At 38.4% G+C, this 23,575-nt stretch overlaps 1 protein-coding gene across 2 annotated transcripts in view; it reads left to right on the top strand.

Moving 5' to 3' along the window:
- HGF (hepatocyte growth factor) overlaps positions 1–23,575 on the top strand; it is a 262,687-nt gene that overhangs the window by 32,442 nt on the left and 206,670 nt on the right. For both annotated transcript variants that reach the window (XM_075342579.1, XM_075342578.1), the window contains exons 2-4: positions 13,866–14,031; positions 16,220–16,332; positions 21,508–21,622. In XM_075342579.1, coding sequence (XP_075198694.1) covers positions 13,866–14,031; positions 16,220–16,332; positions 21,508–21,622 — 394 coding nt within the window. The remainder of the gene's footprint in view (positions 1–13,865; positions 14,032–16,219; positions 16,333–21,507; positions 21,623–23,575) is intronic.

Here is a 23,575-nt window from a genome sequence, read left to right as displayed (position 1 = left end):
ATCATGAAATATAATACAGTAAACCAGGAAAAATAGAAAAAAACAAGGTCAATCGAGGCAAACAAGAAGATTTTTTTTCATGGTAAACTCAAATTTTGTCATGTTTACTTTATTTACATATAAAAATATATCCATGTACATTAAATATTCTTCACAATCTAAACCTTGGTAATCAATATAGACAATCATCCCAGCAAGTGAAATGCTGAACACAGACTAACTGGAATTTAAGAGATCACTCTGCGCTGTTTTTGTTTTTGGTAATTTTAAACATTTCAAGGAAACTGAAAAGACAGTAATGACTTTTGGAAAATGTTGTGATAGGTGATCTCTGAACTAGAAAAAAAAAATCTGTAATGGTTCTTCTGGTAAGTGCAAGTGATACTAAATATCAGTACATATCCCCATCACTTACCATATCTTACTGCAACATGAAATATTACAGCTGTGCAGTAAGTTTCCACAGTCTCTAAAATCGAAAGCTGAAACTGAAAGAAAAATATACACACTATACAACTGTCACTGTAAAAATAACATGTAATAATTTGTTGGTGGGTTGTGTTTAGTTTTGTCATTTCCATTATTCTGCATTACGTGAGAGGTTTTAAATTCAGTACAATTTATATTGTATTATTTTACTGATTTTGTTTTTTAATCTAAAACATTTTCTTTTCTGATCTCCCACTTAAAGGGAATCTGTCAAGTGATTTTGTAGTACAATACTAATGTTATCTTTAAATAGAGCTTAAAGAGACCTTTCAGAATCATGATACAAGTAAAATATATCTTTGTACCGTGTTAGCCAGTAGAGATAAAATTTAAATCAATAATTTTTATCACACTTCCTCTTCCTGTTATCTTGTTGTAAGCTCTGTAGAATTCAGTGTGATGTAGTAAATAGTCAAGCATATATGAATTCAAACTGAATATTCACTGCTCCCTCCTCTCACCTCTCAGTGCTGGCATCAGCGATAGTAAATCTGAACTGAATTTGCACTGCTGCTCCCACCGATACTCCCTCCCACCTCTCAGCAGTGATAGTGAATGCACTGAGAGGTGGGAGAGGGGCAGCAGTGAGTATGTAAATTGTATTTAGATACACTTGACTAGTGTGCATGAGACACTGAATTCTACAGAACTTACAGCAGAATAATAAGAGAAGCTATAACAATAAAAGTTAGTTTAGTATTGTACTACAAAATCGCCTGACAGATTCCATTTAACTATAGATTAGACATCTTAAATTTAACTTGACCTCTGGGTCCCTACCAATCTCTACAACAAACTGTTCTTTCACCTTACCATATAATCATGTTCAGTATTAGCTTATATGGATCAGTGTTCAAGCATGCGCTATAACCCCATACAGCTTTACAAGCGTTGAGGAAACAAGTTAGCACTCCTCCTTAGCTTGGTCATGAGGTTAAATGTTCTAGAAAATACCAATTTGTATAATTGCCATAAATTAAAAGTATTTGAATAACCTTTTTTTTCCACTTTTGGAAAAATTAGGTTTAGCATGTATATGCAATTTTTATTATTTCTTATGAGGAAAAGAATGTGCTTCAAAATATATCATTACTAAATATATCTCCAAAGATGCACAAAGCCCCAAAGCAAACTATTACTGTTTCAGTAGAAATAATGTTGTTGGACTCTCAAGCTAAATTTTTGACAAGAGAAAACATTTGCAACTCTTAATCTATATTGTTTAAATCATAGGGAAACAGTAAATGTTAATCTTTGCCAACTTGCATATTTCATGACTCCGTCAAGCTTCTTCACTAACTGAGTCCTGATTAGGCCATTTAAAAATAATCCAAGCAATCAAAAGATAACTTTATTAAAAGGAAACCTGTAAGCTGATACACGCTGGTCAAACTATGGGCACAATGTATCAGCCACTGGCTTTTTGATCACAACCATGTATATTTTTCTGTAAAACTGCAGCATTTCAGAGAAAAACATACTTATAAAATGCTGCCAAGGGTCTAGCCTCGCCATGCACTAATTGTACAAGCAGCTTCTCCCCACCCACTGACAGTGATTGATAGGTCTCTGCCTATAGAGTGGGGATGTTATTTTCAGGGTGATAAGTAGTGTTACTGTTCCGCCACACATTGCATTTTGCATTTAGCTCAAAAAAGTCTACTTTGGTCTTATCTAATCAGAGCCCCTTCTTCCACATGATAGCTGTGTCCCTTATATGGCTTTTTTCAAACTGCAGTCTGGACTTCTCATGGTTGCTTTCAAAAATGGCTTTCTTCTTGCCACTCTTTCTTAATGTGAAGTACATAACTAATGGTTGTCCTCTGGACAGATTTTTCCTGATCTGTCGATCTCTGCAGATAAGTATTCCAACAGGTGCACAAGGGGAAATAAAGCCTATCTCAATACAACCGTACCTGCACCCTACTGGTTCTTGTACAGCCTAGTATCCCTAGCTGCACATCCCACAATGACTCCTGAATAGGCTTGAATAACCCTATCTGAAATACTAGAAACCCACACTAGGACCTTTCTGTCTAAAAGGCCATTGAGTTGTTTCTTGTAGCTTCTGAGGAACCCAAAGAGGAGGTTGCTATGCACTATAAAATATAAAATAGGAAAAGCATGCCAAAATTGGCAGGAACCAAAGGTGAGGAAACATACAAAACATGCACAAATGGAAAAGGTGACATAGTAAATGCAAGCTACGGTAGCCTATTACAATCTAACAGCAAACAGTAATAATAATAATAATTTTATTCATTTATATAGCGCTATTAATTCCACAGCGCTTTACATACATTGGCAACACTGTCCCCATTGGGGCTCACAATCTAGAGTCCCTGTCTGTATGTCTTTGGAGTATGGGAGGAAACCAGAGAACCCGGAGAAAACCCATGCAAACACAGGGAGAACATACAAACTCCTTGCAGATGGTGTCCTTGGTGGGATTTGAACCCAGGACCCCAGCGCTGTAGAAAGGTTTATGTTAGGCCCGTTTCACACGTCAGTGAAAAATACTGATGTTCTTCACTGACGTGTAAAACACACACATGTACCTCCGTGTTCCATGATTCATGGCACACGTGGGTTGTCCATGTGCAATCCGTGATCCATGATCCGTGATTGCAAATGGACATTACTCACCTGCCTTCACTACTGCTGTCCATGGTGCTGAACTCCTCTGCAGAGTCTGCCCACCGCTCTCTGCAGCTACTTCCGGGTTGGCTGTTCCTGCTTTCATGAATATCCATGAGCCGGGCAGGAGCTGCAAAGAGCGGAGACTGCACAGCGCGTCGCTGGAAAGGTGAGTTGAAAATGTTTATTATTTGATATGTCAGTGTTTTTCTGGTACGTGTTTCACGGATCACACACGGATCACACCATAGTGTGGTCCGTGGGTCATCAGTGATGCCAGAAAAAAACTGACTTCTCTCTATGCAGAATCATGGACACGTGTGTACGCTGCATGGAGACACGTTCAGTGAAAAATCACTGATGTGTGAGCAGACCCATTTATTATAGTGGGTCTGCGTATGTCAGTGATTCTGGTACGTATAAAAAAAAAACACATATGGTATGTACCAGAATCACTGACGTGTGAAGGAGGCCTTAGATAAATGAGAAAGCACATAGCAAATACCATACTGCTCTCTGTATAACAGGCATAATCCCAAGCAGCAGGGCTGGAACTCTTTAGCAGTAGCCAGATAGGAATATAGCCAGAAGAGAAGGCTAGTATTAGGAGAATATTAATATCAGAACCCAGGATAAGAGCAGCAAGTTGGGAGAAACCGGCGAGACCTATCTGTACAAATAGTGCACAGCTCGGATTTCTACCTGGCATTAATTAGAAGTATGTTTTTCTGGGAAACGAAGCAGCAATTCAGAGTGAAACACATTTGGCTGCAATCACACAGCCAGTGGCTGACACATGCTGCCCATGATTTGGGCAGCAAGTATAAGCTGACAGGTTCACTTTTAATCACAAATGCCCATCAGACAAATATTAGAAGCTATTAGTAATTAGCTACAATTATCGCTAAATTATAATCAACTTACACCTAAAGATTTATCCGAGACAATTAGTACTTTTAAATGTAGAATATTAGTAGAGTTTCTACCCCAGACAAACTATCATCAAGCAGTACAGCTTGTCGAATACTGTGTATTATATACATTATTAGGATTTAGCTCTGCTAACTGGTTTAAGCAGTCATTATGTGATTTCACGTATGCAATTTATATATTTGTAATCATGTGCTGACTAATTTTCATCTGCTTATCTCTTTTGAGAAAGCAGAGACAACATTGAGAGAAGCAGATGAGAAGCTAGAAGGCAACTTATAGCAGGTATGGTAATAAAATACATGCGGTCATGTGATCACCACTCAAACTAACCAGTCCATAGCTATCTGCTTTACCTTGGCTAGTGATCAAAAATGTTTTTAAATTATTTATTTATCAGTAAATACATAATTTAAAAAAATTACATGAGGCCCCCCTATTTTTGATAAGCAGCCAAGGTAAAGCATGCAGCTGAGAGCTGATATTGTCAGGCTGGGAAAGTCAATGGTTATTTGGCTCCTTTCTAGGCTAAAAATAGCAGCCTAGAGCCACCTGAGAATTGGCGCACCCATTAGTTTTGCCAATTCTGGTGCTTTGCCCCTGATCTTCCAGATTGCCCTTGTGCGGTGGTATTTGGGGTGTTATTTTTTGGGTTGATGTTGGCTGTGAATTGTCAGCTGGCATCCAACCTAGAGGTTAGTAATGGAGAGAGGTCTATCAGACACCCGCATTACTATCTCAGTAAGTGTAAATTTAGAAAAATACACACAGAGGAAAAAATAGGTTTTTTTATATAAAAACTCCCTCACACTATCACTTGATCACCAATTTATTTAAAAAAATAAGCCATGAAGATCCGACATAATCCATGGTGTAGTAGTCCCATGATGTCTCTCTAATCCGTACTGCAACCTATGGAGCCTCATTCAGACAACACGACTCAATAGGTCACCCCCTGTCAGCGCTAGACCAATAGTTTGTCACCGCAAGAAATTCTTCTGGAGTCACTACGGTCAGTGCCAGAACTCGAAGTTTTCACACACGCGGATGTCAGTAACTCAGTGACGGAACCTTGCATGAGACCTCTGGAATTTCTCACTACAGAGGTCAACACCAAACTCGGAGTTTCTCATGCTCAATGGTATCAGTAACTCAGTGATGTTGCCGCACGTGAGGAACTTTCGGTCTGGCACTGACCAGGAGTGATCATAGATTGGAGTACAGATTCGGGGGACGTCTTGGGACCTAGTGGTTTTTTATTTTTTTGTAATGGCTTAAACGTTTTTCTTTTTAAATTGGTAAACAATGGATTGTGTGGGAGAGCCTTTATTGAAATAAACTATTTTTCCTCTGTGTGTGTTTTTTTCAACTATACGCTTATTGGGTTAGTAATGGAAGTGTCAGATACACTATCCTCCATTACTAACCCCTGGGCTTGATGCCATCTAACAATTCACAGCTGATATAGACCCCCAAAATATTACCTAGATTGCCACTGCATCAGAACAATCCAGAAGAGTCGGGGTGAAGCATCAGAATTGGTGCATCTAACAAATGCACCCATTCTGGGGAAGGTACAAGCTGTTACTTTTAGGCTGGGAAGGGCTAAATAACCATAGACCTTTATAGCCTGATAATATCAGCTCACATCAGTCTGCTTTACCTTGGCTGCATATCATAAATAGGAGGATCCCACGCTTTTATTTTTTAAAAAAAAATATTTTATTTTTTACTTCCCATTAGCAACCTGGGAGTCAAAGATGTGCCCAGGCATTTTCCCCAAGCTGTTACCATTACACTTCAGTGCTGTTTCCATCCATTTCCATCCATTTCCGCCCCCCAGACCTCCAGGGTGGTCTGTCAGAAAAATGCTCAAGTTCCCAATTGACTTCCATTATATTCAATACTTGAATCAAGCCCGTCCGAGCATCAGACCCCCTCAATTCAAGTAACAAGCACTTGAGCAATTTAGTGCTTGATCATCACTATTGTTTATACTTTTTTAGCAAATGACTGGTCCTTTTTAATAGAATTATATTAATGGACATATTTTTAAGTAAAAATCAATTGAAAAACTATTTTGCATCTAGAGTTTATTGTACATATATTTATAGTTTACTAAAAATATAAAAAAAATTAATTCTAGCAAAAAGAAAAGAGAATAAGTTTATCGTATGGATGTTTCCTTTTCTGTTGCTTTCCAGTACTTCCTGCAATGTCAATTAATCATTTCATTGTGGTTAGACTTTGATGAATTCTACTGAGGCTTTTGCCTCACATATTTCTGTGTTAAGTATGATAAACAAACCACTTACTATTTTTTTTTGCATTTATAAAATTTCTCTGATACACTGTTGTAATTTTACAACTTTTTATGCATCATATTTTTCCTATAGTACTTATCAACTGCATTTGTTTTAATTTTAGCAAGTGATTAATGGATTTCTGACATTTTGATGTGAGGTCCATTTTAAATGGTTAAACCTAATCTAATGTCATTAATACCCCACAGCGTTTCAGAGGAAAGAGAAAACTAGCTAAAGTTACAGAACCAGTGTCTGACTCATGCTACCTGTGGCAGCATGTATCAGCTGTCAGGTTCCCTTTAAAGCAAACCTACATCTTGGCAGGAAACAATGAAATCTGGTGTCCTCTCGTTGCCTCGTTTTCCTCTTTGGCCGAGATCAGGATTCCATTCTTACTGCATCCCAGAAGATATGGTCGGGAGACATGGTTCACATTTACCATTGTACTCTCCATGTCACTGCGGGGGCCATCTTGTATGATGAAGGCCCAGAATGCTTGTCTCAAAGAAGAAAGCTGCAGGAAGCAAAAAGTGGTCACCAGATCGTGTGACATTAAAGAATTGTGCAAAAGTTTCAGGAATGTCTGGAAAAGATGTATGGAAACTAAGAATGCTTTCAAAATATACTGAACAATAATATAAATACAACACTTTTGTTTTTTCTCCCATTTCAAATGAGCTAAACTCAAAGATGTTAAGCCTTTTTCTATGTACACTAAAGTCCTTTTTCTCTCAATTAATGTTCACAAATTTGTATAAATCTGTGTTAGTAAACATTTGTCCTTTGCCGAGATAATCCATCCTCCTTAAAGGTGGGGCATATCAAGATACTGATTAGATAACATGATTATTGCACAGGTGTGCCTTAGGCCTGCCACAATAAAAGGCCACTCTAAAATGTGCAGTTTTATCACACAACACAATGTCACAGATATCACAAGTTTTGAGAGAGTGTGAAATTGGTATGCTGACTGCAAGAACATCCTCTAGAGCTGTTGCCCATGAATTAAATGTTCATTTTTCTACCATAAGCATTTTTCAAAGGTGTTTCAGAGAATTTGGCAGTACATCCAATCAGCCGCACAACCACAGACCATATGTAACCACACCAGCCCAGGACTTCAACATAAAGCATCTTCACCTCATCCATCTGAGACCAGCCACCAAATGATTTGCAAAACCAAATAATTTCTGCACAAACTGTCAGAAACAGTCTCAAGGAAGCTCATCAGCATGCTCGTCGTCCTCATTGGGGTCTACACGTGACTGAAGTTCGTCATCATAACTGACTTGAGAGAGCATTGTTCTCTTCATGGATGAATCCTGGTTTTCACTGCACAGAGCAGATGGTGGACTGGCAAATGATGGTCACACCAGATACTGACTGTTTTTTTTACCCCCTGGAACTCTTCATTACCATAAAACTGCACATTTTAAGCTGGGTTCACACTAAGCGACAGCGACAACGACGTCGCTGTTACGTCACCATTTTCTGTGACGTAACAGCGACCTTGTAAGTTGCTGTTATGATCACTGCTTAGATGTCAAACACAGCAGAAGCAGCAGCGATCATAATGACACACGTCACTGTGCTGCAACATGTGCAGAGAGCAGGGAGCCGCGCACACTGAGCGCTGGTTCCCTGCTCTCCTAGCTACAGTACACATCGGGTTAATTACCCAATCTGTACTGCAGCTACATGTGCAGAGAGCAGGGAGCCGCGCACACTGCTTAGCGCTGGCTCCCTGCACTCCTAGCTACAGTACACATCGGGTAAATTAACCCGATGTGTACTACAGCTACATGTGCAGAGAGCAGGGAGCCGGCAGCACAGGCAGCGTCAGAGTGGTGGAGGCTGGTAACGAGGTAAATATCGGGTAACCACCTTGGTTACCCAATGTTTACCTTGGTTACAGCTTACCGCAGGCTGTCAGACGCCGGCTCCTGCTCCCTGCACATTCAGGATTGTTGCCCTCTCGCTGCCACACACAGCGATGTGTTCTTATCAGTGGGAGAGCAACAGTAAAAAAATGAACCAGGGCTGTGTGTAACGAGCAGCGATCTCACAGCAGGGGCCAGATCGCTGCTCAGTGTCACACACAGCAAGATCGCTAATGAGGTCACTGCTGCGTCACAAAAAACATGACTCAGCAGTGATCTCGCTGTGTGTGAAGCACCCCTTAGAGTGGTCATTTATTGGGACGAGCCTAAAAGTACCGTCACACATAACAAGATCGCTAGTGAGATCGCAGCTGAGTCACAGTTTTCGTGACACAGTAGCGATCCCGTTAGCGATCTTGTTATGTGTGACACCTACCAGTGATCAGGCCCCTGCTGTGAGATCTCTAGTCGTTGCAGAATGGTCCGGCCATTTTCTTCAAAGGCGATGTCCTGCTGGGCAGGACACATCGCTGTGTTTGACACTGTGTGACAGAGTCCCAGTGACTACTGAGATCGTTATACAGGTCGCTACTGCAACCTGCATTGTTCCTGCATCGCTGGTAAGATCTGACTGTGTGACATCTCACCTGCTACCTCCCAGTGACTTACCTGCGATCCCTATCAGGTCGCATCGCTTTCGGGATCGCTGGTAAGTGGTTGTGTGTGACTGGGCCTTAAGGCACATGTGCAATAATCATGCTGTCTAATCAGCATCTTGATATGCCACAACTGTGATTTAGATGGATTATCTTGGCAAAAAAGAAGTGCTCACTAATAGTGATGGGCGGACTCACAGATATCCGGGGTCAGTGGGTCTAAAAGGATTTAAAAAAATAAATAAAGGTTCCTGCCTAGAATTGATCCCGGATATGAGGCCAGTCACTGGTCTCCATATAAGTCTATGGAGACTAGAATCTGGTGCTTAAAAATGGTGGTAGAAAGGTTAAGGGTATTGGAGCAGGCGCGTTATGCATACCAGTCTCCGGCTGTAACTGCTTCTGGTCTGCTCATTCTACTTTTAGGGCTGCTCATTATCACTCATCAATATGTACTGCTTCCCGCACCCAATGACAGTTCTGGTGTCTGTGATTGGTTGCAGTCAGATGAGCCCCCAGCCTGTGTAACAGCGTGTCTGACTGCAACCAATCAAAGACCCTGTCTATGGGTCACTATCGTGATGTAAAACTAAATACATTTTAAAAAAAATGTCATAGCATTCTCCTATATTATGATACCCAGCACAGATAAAGCATAAGGCTACAGGTTGGAGTCCCCAGCCGTGCACTTATCTTGGTTTTGTATCAAAATAAGAGGAACTGCATGCTGCTTTTTAAAAAGGGACTTGAAATGGATGTTGTTACAAACATTTTGAGGGTCATTTGAAATCCAAATTCTCCAGCTTTGCTTAATTCTCTATCAAAATTATTTTTGAATAAATTTGCAGCTACTCATTGTATAGAATTGTTTATAATTGCTCAGAATACAAATGTATAACATAAAAAATACAAGAGAAAAGTGGAGCGATAAAGTGAGAGAGGAGAGAGGAATGTATGATTTGCCCGATAAACTGGCTTGTGGTATCATAGCTGCAGGGCATTATGAGGAAGCCTGCAAAACCCTGTAAAGCATCATTAGCTTGCTCTTTTATGCTTCAGCAATGTGAGAATTGGCAAGGTTTTGTTTTTTTTTGCTTTGTTGTGATCTTCTCGCATCGAACCATGAATTTTGAGAAATTTGACTCCAATTTGATCCTCTGCTGATCGATCCACTGAACTCTATGAAAAAATGATTTGTGGATATGTGTTTGTGCAAAGCCTTCTATCTCTTAATGTAATCCTGGGAAACATGCGTTAAGATCAAGGTTCTTGGAGTTGAGGGGTGGGCAATATCAGCAGTTACAGGATTTGTAGCCAATCAGGTGCCATCCTTATTGTATTGCATGACGGATAAGAATCTGCCTGAATTTTTCAATATTGACAAATATTAATTTTGGCCAAATTCCAACTGTATTTTCTGAAGTTCAGCCCAAAACTTGCAAACAACCTTCACCATGTTTCATTGTTGTCTACATGCACTACCAGTTATACCGTTCTCCAGACTTTTGGTAAACAAACTGCTATCTGTTACAGCTAAATATTTCAGAATTTGACTCATCAGTCCAGAGTACCTGCTGACATTTATCTGAACCCCAGTTCCTATGTTTTGTTTTTGCATAGTTGAGTTAATTAGCCTTTCATCAATGTTGAGGGTATAGTTTTTGGCCATAATTCTTCAATGAAGACAATGTTTGACCACATTCTTAGATGGATATAGCTGGGTCCCACTAGTTGCTGCCAGTTCTGAACTGGGAGCACTGATTAATGTTTTCTGATTTTGAAGGGAAATAAGCATGACATGTCTATCATCTGCCGCACTAAGTGCATCTCTGGTCCTAGGTGTTGCCCATTTTTTTGAGCCTCTCAATGCTAAGAAATACAGGTACAATCTTATCTATCATACAATACCATGAGGGAGGCATCTGACTGGCTCCAAATTTATTCTACAGCAGGCCAATGACTTCAAACATACAGTCAATGTCATTAAAAAGATCTTCAACTCAAATATAAAGATGGTCTGGCCTCCACTGAGCCAGATCTGCACATGATCAGATCTGTCTGGGATTACAGGAAATAAGGAATAACGTTTGGAACATCATTCTAAGTCCGAACTGGGTGCAAAAACCTAAAAAAACATCACTATGGGAGATAAGGTATGCACACCAGTGACTATGTAAGGGGAATACATGAAATAGCAGAAACTGCTGTGTGAATACTGACTTGAAAAATCCAATAGCTATATGTAAGAGTGAAAATGTGAAAAATGGAATCTGCATTACTGCCATGAACATATGAATCAAGAGAAATTTAGCTACTGAATTGATCAATGCAATAGAGCCCCAACACTATGCCAAAGTATTTCTCTACGTTGGGGTCCCTAGCTTGTGTGTGTCCTCTCATGCAGTTAAAAAACTTACTGTGTATGGGAAGCTGAGACCCAGGCTATTTATGCGTATGATATGGATTGGCAATAGGTGTGGTTGGGGAGGGTTCACAAACGAAAAACTACTAACAAATAAGGAATAACGTTTGTAACACCATTCTAAGTCCGAACTGGGTGCAAAAACGTAGAGAAATACTTTGGCGTAGTGTTGGGGCTCTATTGCATTGATCAATTCAGTAGCTAAATTTCTCTTGATTCATATGTTCATGGCAGTAATGCAGATTCCATTTTTCACATTTTCACTCTTACATATAGCTATTGGATTTTTCATGTCAGTATTCACACAGCAGTTTCTGCTATTTCATGTATTCCCCTTACATAGTCACTGGTGTGCATACCTTATCTCCCCATAGTGATGTTTTTTTAGGTTTTTGCACCCAGTTTGGACTTAGAATGGTGTTCCAAACGTTATTCCTTATTTGTTAGTAGTTTTTCGTTTGTGAATTTAAACATTGTCTATGGCTGGACCTCACAGGCCAGGCTCGGTGTCTTGATAGGTGACGTCAGGGGCTTGACCTCGCGGTCTGAGCTCGGGGTCTTGACAGGCGATGTTAGGGGCTTGACCTTACAGTCTGGGATTGGGGTCTTTTGGAACACTACCTGACATGGACTGTTTGGACACTGCGATCAGGTCACTTGGCTCTTCTGCAGGGGAGACAACTTTCCGCTGCGTTCACGTCTCTATGCTTCTCTCCTTTGGCACCAAAACTCCCCTTCTGGTCAACTCAAGGGATTTTTATCACCTACTGCTGAGTCCCTGCTTCCTTCTGAACTCATCCTTCCATGAACAACCTTTCTCCAAGAAACTGTTGGCTGGATTTTCCTTCCTAGATGTTTTTTCATTTCTAGGGGATTCTTCATTCCTAGGCGATTCTTCATTCGGCCAGCAGACGGTAGTGTCCCATTACTACTTCTGCTAGATTGATATGTCTAAACAGGATGTTGTGTCCACCTTCCTACATTTGGGGCAAATGCCCTGCCAATTTCCTTGAAACAAGTGTCCCTGGAAGATTTGGTGCTTTGATGTTATTCTGAAGGTAAAGCGTCGACTCGTCACACCAGATATTGATTGGATTTAGATTTCTCTTTTGTTTATTCAATTTGCTTTTTGTTCATTGATAAAAAAATAATGATTAGCACTTCTATTTTGTAAAGCATTTTTACTTTGCAGAATTTCTTCTACACCTGCCTAAAACCTTTACACACTTCCGTATATGTGAAATGTTTAGCAAATTTTCAGTGCCAAGATCAGTGTGATGTACAGGTGATGCCTGAATCAAATGCATCCTCTAATATGAGAAAAGATTTCCTAAATCACTCTCTATTTTAGATAATAGTTTAGGATGCTGAATTTACCTTCAATCAGATAATAAGTATTTAATAGTGTAAACCAGACAACCCAATTACTAGCCAGAAAGATAACATACGGTTATTAAAACATCTATTATTAAACTTTTATTAGCGTTGTTAAATTATTTATTAGTATGAGTTATTGTGATAATGATGCATCACTGTGGCTTAGTAGTTAGTATTGTTGCTTTTTAGCCGGCAAATTCCACCAAGGACAACATCTGCAAGGAATCTGTATATTCTCTGTGGGTTTCCTCTCACACTTTGCAGAAAATACTTGATAGGAAATTTCAATTGTGAGTCCCATTGGGCATAGTGATGAGAATGTTTGCAAAGCGATGTGAAATACAGTAAATCAGTGCTATACAAGCAAGCATGATAAATAAATAAAAAGTTTTAATCAAAGTCTATATGCAATTGTAGAAAAAAGATTTCAATTTTCAGATTGCCTACATGATCTAGGTTCAACCCAAGGGAAATTTTTACAGAGCCGTTCCACGTCACATATCAATGATATAAACACACTACTGTTATGCCTTTTAAAGTACAACCCCATCAGTTGAGGCTCTCTTCTACAAATATAATTGAGATTATAGGGGTTATAATCCTGATGCTAGAATATTCTCCACAATTTGAATGTAAATTTGTGTTTTATTCTTTTTAGATACATAATAAAGTTTTCGTTTATGGACAGTTAAAGGGTTATCCACCACTTAGGCCATTCTCAATCATTATGTTTACCCACATAAAAATAACAACACATATACTTCCCTCTGATGCATGCAGTTTACCGATGGTGTTGTCACTCTCTGTCCAAGGGCAGATGTGACATTGTCACATCATAAAAGCCCTGTACCCAATCAGCACTGTCTAACCTCTCACCACCTCTGGACAAATCAAACATCCAGAAACAAACAGCCAGTGAAGTTGACAATGATAGGGAATAGGGCTCGCGTGACATAAAGATGTTACGTGAGCCTCTGGAGAGTGAATGTTGACACTGCTGAAACAGTGCCAGTAGCGGAGGGGAGTATAAGCTTTGTTCTTTTAATAAGGGCAACTATTCGGACTGTGAAGGGGATGTCCAAGTAGTGGACAACCACTTTAATAACATGTCAATTTGGAAGTGATGATTTTCTAATAATTTCTCATTCTTTGGATTATTTTTCCACAGAGGGCAAGATAAGAAAACGTAACAGTCTACATGATTATACAAAGTCTTCAGACACCACTTTAGTAAGGATCAACAAGCAGCTTGAGATTAAAACAAAACTTTTTAACACCACAGAGAATTGTGCCAAAAGATGTAGTCGTAATAAAGGGCTAGCCTTTACTTGCAAGTAAGTAGACAATTAGAACTGCTTTTTTATTGTATTGATATTACACCTCACCCTCCTATTTGTAGATAATCACAATGCTTCAAAGTGTTTTTGGAGGATGCCAATTTTGTTTTTTTGTTAAACTGCTAAATACATGTAGGCTTGGCTGCAAACAATCCAGGATTGGGTTTCATAACTTTTCTGTGAAATGTAAAAAGCATTTGTTGTGTTCATCAGTAATTCAGAAAATGTATGACAATATGAAAATATCTATATTATAGGCTTTATACTCATAGCTTGGGGAAAATAGGATTATGGGCGGGTGCAGAACTACAGTATGACTTGGTGGCTGACAGCCTGTGGGTGTTGTACATTCAAAATATAATGCCCATTAAGATTGAATGAATTCAGCTACCAGTTAGAGGAACCAAACATTTAGGATGTAAAAAGGACAATCTTAAAAAGGTGCTTCTTTTTAAGGATGAGTTAGTTGGGTACCTAGCAGACCCTATCCTACAGCTGATATATTCCTACCTTGGCATGGAGGTTGACACCCTTATCACACAATGGTGCTCCTGCTCATCGACAGCTTTCCCTGGTTCAGTCCTAGTTGTCTCTAGATTTAATACCAAAAAACATAGCCCCCAAAATACAGGTTATCATGCTAAAACCCTGATATAGAAAACCTCCACAAACCAAAAGAAACACTTAAATAGAACATTAACAAGAATTAAGTTGCATTGAATGACCTCAGTGAGTTGGTAACAACACAGTTTGCCTAGAAAATACTAGTATAGGTATACAACAGATATAAATATTAGTCTATGCTGTCTACTAGAGAGTCTACAGCCAAAAAAGTCTTTAAGTAAAGGGGTTTATATTGACACAGCAGCCAGAAACCAAGGTAATCAAAAAGATTAACTGTGCTATAAGTTACAGTAATATTTTTGGTATAAAGCCTTGAACAATTAAAGGTGATAACTTTATACTATCAATATTAAACACAGTATCACCACTCTCTAAACGGAGAGCAGTCACACTTGACATGTTTCCCCTTTTTGAAAAGGTTCATCAGGAGTATACTGTTAGTAATTCTATAACAAAGAGATAATATCACAAAAATAGCAACAAGATACACAGTCAAAATGTGTTAACACATGTCATTAGCAGCATGATAGTTTAGCATAGCAGCAAAGAATGGTATTTAGCAGCATTTGATAGTAACACAGCAACAAAATATGAAATTTAGCAGCATATGTTAGTAAAATAGCAGCACAGTATAGTATGAAAATATCAACATTTATTGAAATAAGACCTGGTGTGGTCTCAAATACTTATCTGTAGAACAACAGCGTATTATGGCATTAATGGCTCATAACGACGGTGGCCTCGTAAAGATGTATGCCACCATCATTATGTGCCAATGATGCTGTAAAATGCTGCTATTATAGTGTACTGTATTTTTTTTTTACATATTACATTCATTATACTATGGAGTTTAAAGAGAATGACTTTTCCACCAATCAGATTTCCTAAGAAAACAAAATGCAAACAGTTGAATTTGAATTTTGCCTGATTCACTCATCTCTACTTGTGATTTATTAAGTATTTTTTTCTTCATCCATGTTTGTTTTTATCCCTATGTGATAATACAGTAAACAGTTTCCCTTTGATACAATATGTGCGTGGGGAGCTGTAAATTGACTAATGTAATATTGGAAAATATCAGATTCCATATTAAAAGTCTTTGAACTGCTGTCAATGTTTCAGAACCTTGGAATTTGTGCAGTGCCAAAGATTAATCTTAAGTGAAATTAGGACAGAAACATAAGAACATAATCACCCAGACATACTGTATTTACTCTTGAATTCCCATGGCTTATACCATGATGCATGTCATGACATTACTGTACTATAAGTAACAGCATGCAGGTAGTTTCACTAAATTTGACCCACTCAATATGATTGTACCGTGAAGAACTAAATACAGTATTTGTGCTGCATAATTATGATGAATGCTGGTGCATCAAACACAGTCAAAGTCTTTGATAAACCAATGTGCCCCTATGCACTTAACAATGTAATGAGTCAGTCTACATTCTTTCTTTACTGCCAACCTATTTGATTGAAGCACAAAAGACTGTAGTTTTCTAAAGTGGTATTAAAAGAAATCTATGTTTAATGCTAATAAATGCATTATTCTCTCCAGGGCGTTTGCTTTTGATAAAAGCATAAAGAGATGCCACTGGTTCTCTTTCAATAGCTTGTCAACAGGAATAAAGAAGAAACTAGATCATGCATTTGATCTCTTTGAAAAGAAAGGTAACATTTAATCTTATAAAATGCTTCAGAAGAAATGTTTCGATGAATGTTGTTTATTACAGTACTATGTTCGACGACTTACATTTATGTTGGCTATTTTTGTGGTTATTTTAATATTTTAATTTCTTTTGAAAGTATAAATGCATATTATTGAAGTTTATTAACACTATATTCATAATGAAGTAATACAGTGCTAATATATTAATAGATTCAGAATGCCAAATGCTTTGGAACAACATTAACATATTTAATGGTTTCATTATAATTCATGAAAAAGATTATATGAGTCTTAGATGTTTCGTTATGAGGTTTCAGGAAAGCATAAATCAGATCACGTGAAATATGGGTTATTGGCACTCTTTGAGAAGAAAATGACTTAAGTTTATAAGAAAAATAGTATTTACAGTTGAAACCAGAAGTTTACATACACTATCTAAAAAGACATACAGTATGTGCATGTTTTTCTCACTATCTAACCTGAAATCAGAATAAACCTTTCCCATTTTTGGTCAATTAGGAACCAAAATTATTTATATTTACCAAATGCCAGAATAATGAGAGAGAGGATGTTTTAAGGCATTTTTTTAATCCATTCTGCAAAGTCAAAAGTTTAATTACAGTTTATTAGTATTTGGTATTATTGTCCTTAAACTGTATGACTTGGGTCAAATGTTTTGGATATTCTTCCACAAGCTTCTCAAAATAGTTGGTAGGAATTTGAGCCCATTCCTTCTGATATAACAGGTGTAACAGAGCCATGTTTGTAGGTCGCCTTGCTTGCATCTGCTTTTCAGCTTTGCCCATAGATTTTCAGTAGGATTGAGATCAGGGCTATGTGATGGCCACTCCAAAACATTGACTTTGTTACCCTTAAGCCACTTTGTAACCAGTTTGGCAGTATGCTTCAGGCCATTGTCCATCTGGAAGACACATTTCCGCCCAAGCTTTATGTTGCTAGCTGATGTCTTGAGATGTTTCAGCATTGCCACAAAATCATCCTTCCTCATGCTGCCATCTATTTTGTGCAGTGCATTAGTCCCTCCTGCAGTAAAACAACCCACAACATGATGCTGCCACCCCTTTATTTCACAGTTGGGATGGTGTTCTTAGGCATCAAAGCTTATCCCTTTCTCCTCCAAACGTAACAATGGTCATTATAGCCAAACAGTTCAATTTTAGTTTTGTCAGACCACAGGACAGGTCTCCAAAAAATAAAGTATCTGTTTCTGCATGCATTTGCAAACATTAATCTGGCATTTTTATGTTTCTTTTGGAGTAATGGCTTGTTCCTGGCAGAGTGGTCTTTCAGCCATGTTGATATAGTAGATGTCTCACTTTGGACAATGACACAATCTTACCAGCTTCTGCCAGCATGTTCACAAGGTCTTTTGCTTTTTTCTTGGGTTGAAATACACATGTCTAACCAAAGCACGTTCACCAGAGGGTGCACAGAACCCATCTCCTTCCTCAGCGGTATCATGGCTGGACATTCCCATTTTATTTCTACTTGCATATAATTATTTGTACAGATGAACGGGTCATCTTCAGGTATCTCGAAATTACACCCAGAGATGAACCAAACTTGTGCAAGTCCACAATTCTCTTCTTGATATCTTGGCTGATTTCTTTTGACTTTCCAATGATGCCACATAAAGAAGCAGTGTGTTTCAGGTGTGCATTAAAATACATCCACAGGTGTGTCTCTAATTAACTCAGATGTTGCCAATAAACCTATCAGAAGCTTCAAAAGACATGAGATCATCATATGGGCTGTCTCATATTGTTTAAAGGAATAGTACTTTTAGTGTATGTAAACTTTTGACTTTGCAGAAAGTAATAAAAATGCCTTATAACATTCTCTTTCTCATTATACTAGCATTTGGCAAATATAAATAATTTTGGTAATCCTAATTGCCCTAAAACGGGAAAGATTTATTCTGATTTCATGTCAGATAGTGAGGAAAAAAAATGCATATGTGTCTTTTTAAATAATGTATGTAAACTTCTGGTTTCAACTGTATTCCATGAAGACTGTCCTCCTTACTGTCATAGTTTTATTGAAACAAAACATTTGTCGAACCTTGGCTGTTTCCCTTTTTTCCTGTTTGGCTATAAGAATCTGTTGTAAACTGTCTTCTCTTTATAAATTGCATTGTTAGCAACAATGGGGGAGGACCTGGGTATGGGGGGAGGCACAACAAACCATTCTGTATTATGTAATGATAACACTGATCAATAAAGATTTTGTTAAATGAGTACTGTTGGTTGTTTGTAAAGCATTTTTGTGTAATGATTCCAAATCTGCAATCAGAAATTTCCCACCAGGCAACAATTTTCTACAATTTTGATTTTTTTCAATACATTTATCCTACATTGCCCTTTCATAAATTACTTTCGCTTTTTAGGTACTGGGATTGTTATAACTTTGCACTGGTCTTATGAAGTTGGTCTGTCTCCGCCTACATGCAGTCAGCCATAAACAGAATACTTCCATGGGTGGGTGGGCAGGATTTTTCTACGTTTCTTTTGCTGCACACTACATCTGATCATGCTGTTATTTCCCCCAGTGCAAGCTATTCAAATGCTGCAAGCAGCTCACACTGAGCTAAGCACGGAGTGTACCAGAGCACAGCGATGTTCACATGAGTAGTGTTCATGCTTAAAGCACACAAACTGCGAATCTGAACTCTTTTTTTTGTAAAGTCTGACTTTGGTACAACCACCAAACATTGAACCTTGGGTTCACACATATCTAAGACAGAAAGATTAGTGGCTTTTCATATACTCTTCAAAAATCAGTTTAAAAGAGGTACTTCTGCATATTGGCAACAAAAATCCATCTGTTCCTCTTGCTTATGCAGCAAGTCTGAAAGAAGCATCTGAACATATGTGCCTCCTGCTGTCAAAAATCCGTTATTAAAACTACAAAAGTGGCTCATTTTTGGTGATCTTAAGGCAGTAGCCTTGGTGCTTCAGTTGCCCCTCAGCTATAGAAAGTTTTCTTGTTTTCTCTGCGAATGGGATAATAGAGACCACAAAAACATTTTTTACAAAAAAATTGTGGTCACCAAGAAACAGTTTGACTCCTGGAAAAAAAAATGTCCTGCATCAGCCTCTGGTAGCTACAGAAAAAGATTTCCTTCTGCCACTCCATAAAGGACAATTGGGTTGATGAAGAACTTTGTCAAGGCAAAGGATTGTGATGGCAAGGGTTTTTCATACCTCGAAAACAAGTTCCACAAATCAGTGAGGCCAACTTCATTGAGGGAATTTTCGTGCAGCCACAAATAAGGGAAATTTTTAAAGACACTGATTTTTACACAGATTTAAGCAAGACTGAGGCACTGGCGTGGTAGTCATTCGAAATGTAGTGGTGAACTTCCTTGGCAACTGTAAAGCACCAAACTATTGAGATCTTGGGACCGAGTTATTACAACACTACAAAGAATTGTGATGCACTGTCTATCAAGATACATTTCCTGCACTTCCATTTAGATTTTTTTCCCCAATAACCTTGGAGATGTCAGTGACGAACACGGGGAGCAGTTTCATCAGGACACTGCACTACATGCATGGCATTATAAAGGGAAGTGGAGATCAAAAATGCTCACAGACTACTGTTGGGCACTAAAAAGGGATGCACTTGAAGTTACATAGTGAAAAAAATAGAACAATTTTTTAAAAAAAATTAAAAAAAAACTAACATTTGTATTAAATTGTTGTTAAAAATAAATATTTTCACAAATTTAAAATCCCTGCCTGATAGGAAAATTCTGAAAGCAGATTAGGAACCAGAGGACAGCTTACCATAACAAAAAAAACTATTTCATGCATTTAACACAAAAAGTAAAATTTTGTAGGCCAGTTCACTTGGTCCTCGCTTAAATGGACATTTTTGACCAGAAAATAATATATTTTTGAATCTTAAAGGGATAACTGGGTTTGCCCAGCCACTGATTTTTTAATGCTGTAAAATAATTAAATAAACATTACACACTTTACCTACCATCTGTCTCATTACATTGATACCTGAGTACTAGAGATGAGCAGATCAATCCGCGGAGGATCGAGTTCATGTTGATTTTTTTTAAATTCATGCTTTCAAGGGAATTTGAACACTTTTCTCCTTTTATTGGCTGTTGACAAAAAAACTTATTTAGCACATTTCCTAAACTATTAAAAGATAAGAATGTGGGGTAATGTTGTTTTATATTTCCCAGCAATGCACTATAGCTAATAATAATAGTAATAATAGTAATAATAATTTTTATTCACTTATATAGCTCCATTAATTCCATAGCACTTTTCATACAACAGCATCACTGTCCCCACTGAGGCTCACAATCTAATTTCTCTATGTGTGGAGAAAACTGGAGAACCTGGAGGAAACCCAGCAAACACAGGGAGAACATACCAACTCCATGCAGATTTTGGTCTCGGTAGGATTTTAACCCCAATGCTGCAAGACTGTAGTGCTAACCACTGAGCCACTGTGCCGCCCATAGCTATGATATTTAGCAGATTATCATAACTTGCACAGTAGTGATCAGTATGTGGGTCATCTGAGAGCCCCCCTTCACAGAGCACAATTTGTACCACAGTGTCATGTTCCATGTTCAGTTCCACTGGGAAAGTCTCTCCTTCCCATAGTGTGTAGGCTCTTCTGGTCAGTAGAGTTCTATCTCTCCACTCCACCATGTGTAATTTTCCAGAAATTGCAGACTTTCTAGTATTGAGATTCAAGCAAATTTATTTGCCACAAATCAATTTTTTTTACAAAATGCTGCAGAGCTGGTAAATTCAAACAAGCACTGGCCATAGCGGTCACCGGTGCATCATGTCACTGGTACATCTAGTGATTGGTTGCAGCCTTTACAGTTCCACCCAGACTTTATAGAATATACAGAAACAAGCAAGAAACTCAAGCAGTGTTACAATAAGAGTGGTAGAGGATTAGTAAAATAAATATTATTTTACAGCATTCTGAAAGCTCTTTTTAAATATGTTTCAGTGGATAGTCAACCCCTTTAATGACTTCTATTTCACATTCTGTGAACCCTGTGCTCAAAAGAAAATGAATAGAGACAGGGTGTGGAAGCATAATGAATGTACACATATATAAAATGGATTAGCATATTCACATCTATTAACTGTACTTTCTAAAAAAAAAACCAGATTATGTCCGTGACTGTATTAATCGAAAAGGCAGCAATTACAAGGGTTTACGAAACACAACAAAGAGCGGCTTTGCATGCCAGTCATGGAATTCTATGATCCCACATGAACACAGGTAAGAAAGAAATTACAACTTATCTCACACACAAATATAGCTTAATAACTGTTTCACTGCTTGTGAAGAATAGACTAATCCATTATATTTTTAGTCAGAACAATTTAAATGAATCTAAACCTTTCAAACTTTTTTTGATACATTAAAAAACCTTGAAGGTCAGCGAGGGTCAAGGCATTAAAACCCAACTTATTTCCCACACCACTGAGCAGAAGCACACATAATACCAGGCAGAAGCATTTAGCTCCTCCATGAGTGCACACACATCATTGTACAAGCTTAAAGGAGTTGTCCAGTCTAAAATGACAAGTTTGCAGTCAATCTATGTGACTGCAGACTTATGAGTCCTCAAATTGCATGTACTGTGCACTGTGAGGATTCTTCGCTATCAGAGGCAGAAATTGCGGTCAAATAGCTAAAATTAAGTGATATGCAGACTCCCAGTCAGAATCCAACTAGCTGGGCACGGTGTTGCTTAAGGCTACATTCACATGACTGACCCATTTTTGCGGTCTGCAAAAAATGGTCCTGTTTTTCCATGGATGCATCCGTGTGACATCCGTATCTGTTCCGTTTTGTATACAATCCATGTGTCATCTGTGTTTCTTCCGTTTTTTTCGTACTGCAAGAAAAGTGGAAGGAGGGTTACATACAGTCAAAACTAGAAAGATAGATAGATAAAGGGATATATAGATAGAGGGATAGATAGATAGATAGATACATTCACAGATAGATGAGAAAGACATATATACACAGTGTGCAGAATTATTAGGCAAGTTGTATTTTAGAGGATTTTTTTTATTTTTGATCAACAACTATATTCTCAATCAACCCAAAAGACTCATAAATATCAAAGCTTAATATTTTTGGAAGTTGGAGTGGTTTTTTTTTAGATTTGGCTATCTTAGGAGGATATCTGTTTGTGCAGGTAACTATTACTGTGCAGAATTATTAGGCAACTTAATAAAAACCAAATATATTCCCATCTCACTTGTTTATTTTCACCAGGTAAACCAATATAACTGCATAACATTTAGAAGTAAACATTTCTGACATGCAAAAACAAAACCCCAAAACATTAGTGACCAATATAGCCACCTTTCTTTATGATGACACTCAACCGCCTACCATCCATAGATTCTGTCAGTTCCTTGATCTTTTTTACGATCAACATGGCGTGCAGCAGCCACCACAGCCTCCCAGACACTGTTCTGAGAGGTGTACTCTTTTCCCTCCCTGTAGATCTTACATATTATGAGGGACCACAGGTTCTCTATGGGTTTCAAATCAGGTGAACAAGGGGGCCATGTCATTATTTTTTCCTCTTTTAGACCTTTACTAGCCAGCCGTGCTGTGGAGTAGTTGGATGCATGTGATGGAGCATTGTTTTTCTTGAATGATACCAACTTCCTCCTGAGCCACTGTTTGAAGAAGTTGTCTTCCAGAAACTGGCAGTAGGTCTGGGAGCTGAGCTTCACTCCATCCTTAACCCGAAAAGGTCTCACAAGTTCATCTTTGATAATACCAGCCCATACCAGTACCACACCTCCACCTTGCAGGTGTCTGAGTCGGAGTGGAGGTCTCTGCCCTTTTCTGATCCAGCCTTTGGCCACCCATCTGGCCCATCAAGAGTCACTCTCATTTCATCAGTCCATAAACCTTTGAAAAATCAGTCTTAAGATATTTCTTGGCCGAGTCTTGACATTTTATCTTATGTTTCTTGTTCAAAGGTGGTCGTTTTTCAGCCTTCCCTAACTTGGCCATGTCCCTGAGTATGGCACATCTTGTGCTTTTTGATACTCCAGTTACGTTGCAGCTCTGAAATATGGCCAAACTGGTGGTAAATGGCATCTTGGCAGTTACACGTGTGATTTTCCTCAATTCATGGGCAATTATTTTGCACCTTTTTTGCCCAACATGCTTCTTGCGACCCTGTTGTCTATTTGCCATGAA

Source organism: Anomaloglossus baeobatrachus, chromosome 4 (assembly GCF_048569485.1).
Source record: "Anomaloglossus baeobatrachus isolate aAnoBae1 chromosome 4, aAnoBae1.hap1, whole genome shotgun sequence".
Classification (NCBI taxonomy): Eukaryota; Metazoa; Chordata; class Amphibia; order Anura; family Aromobatidae; genus Anomaloglossus; species Anomaloglossus baeobatrachus.
Note: the sequence above shows the minus strand (reverse complement) of the source record. Positions and strands in the feature narration are given on the sequence as shown.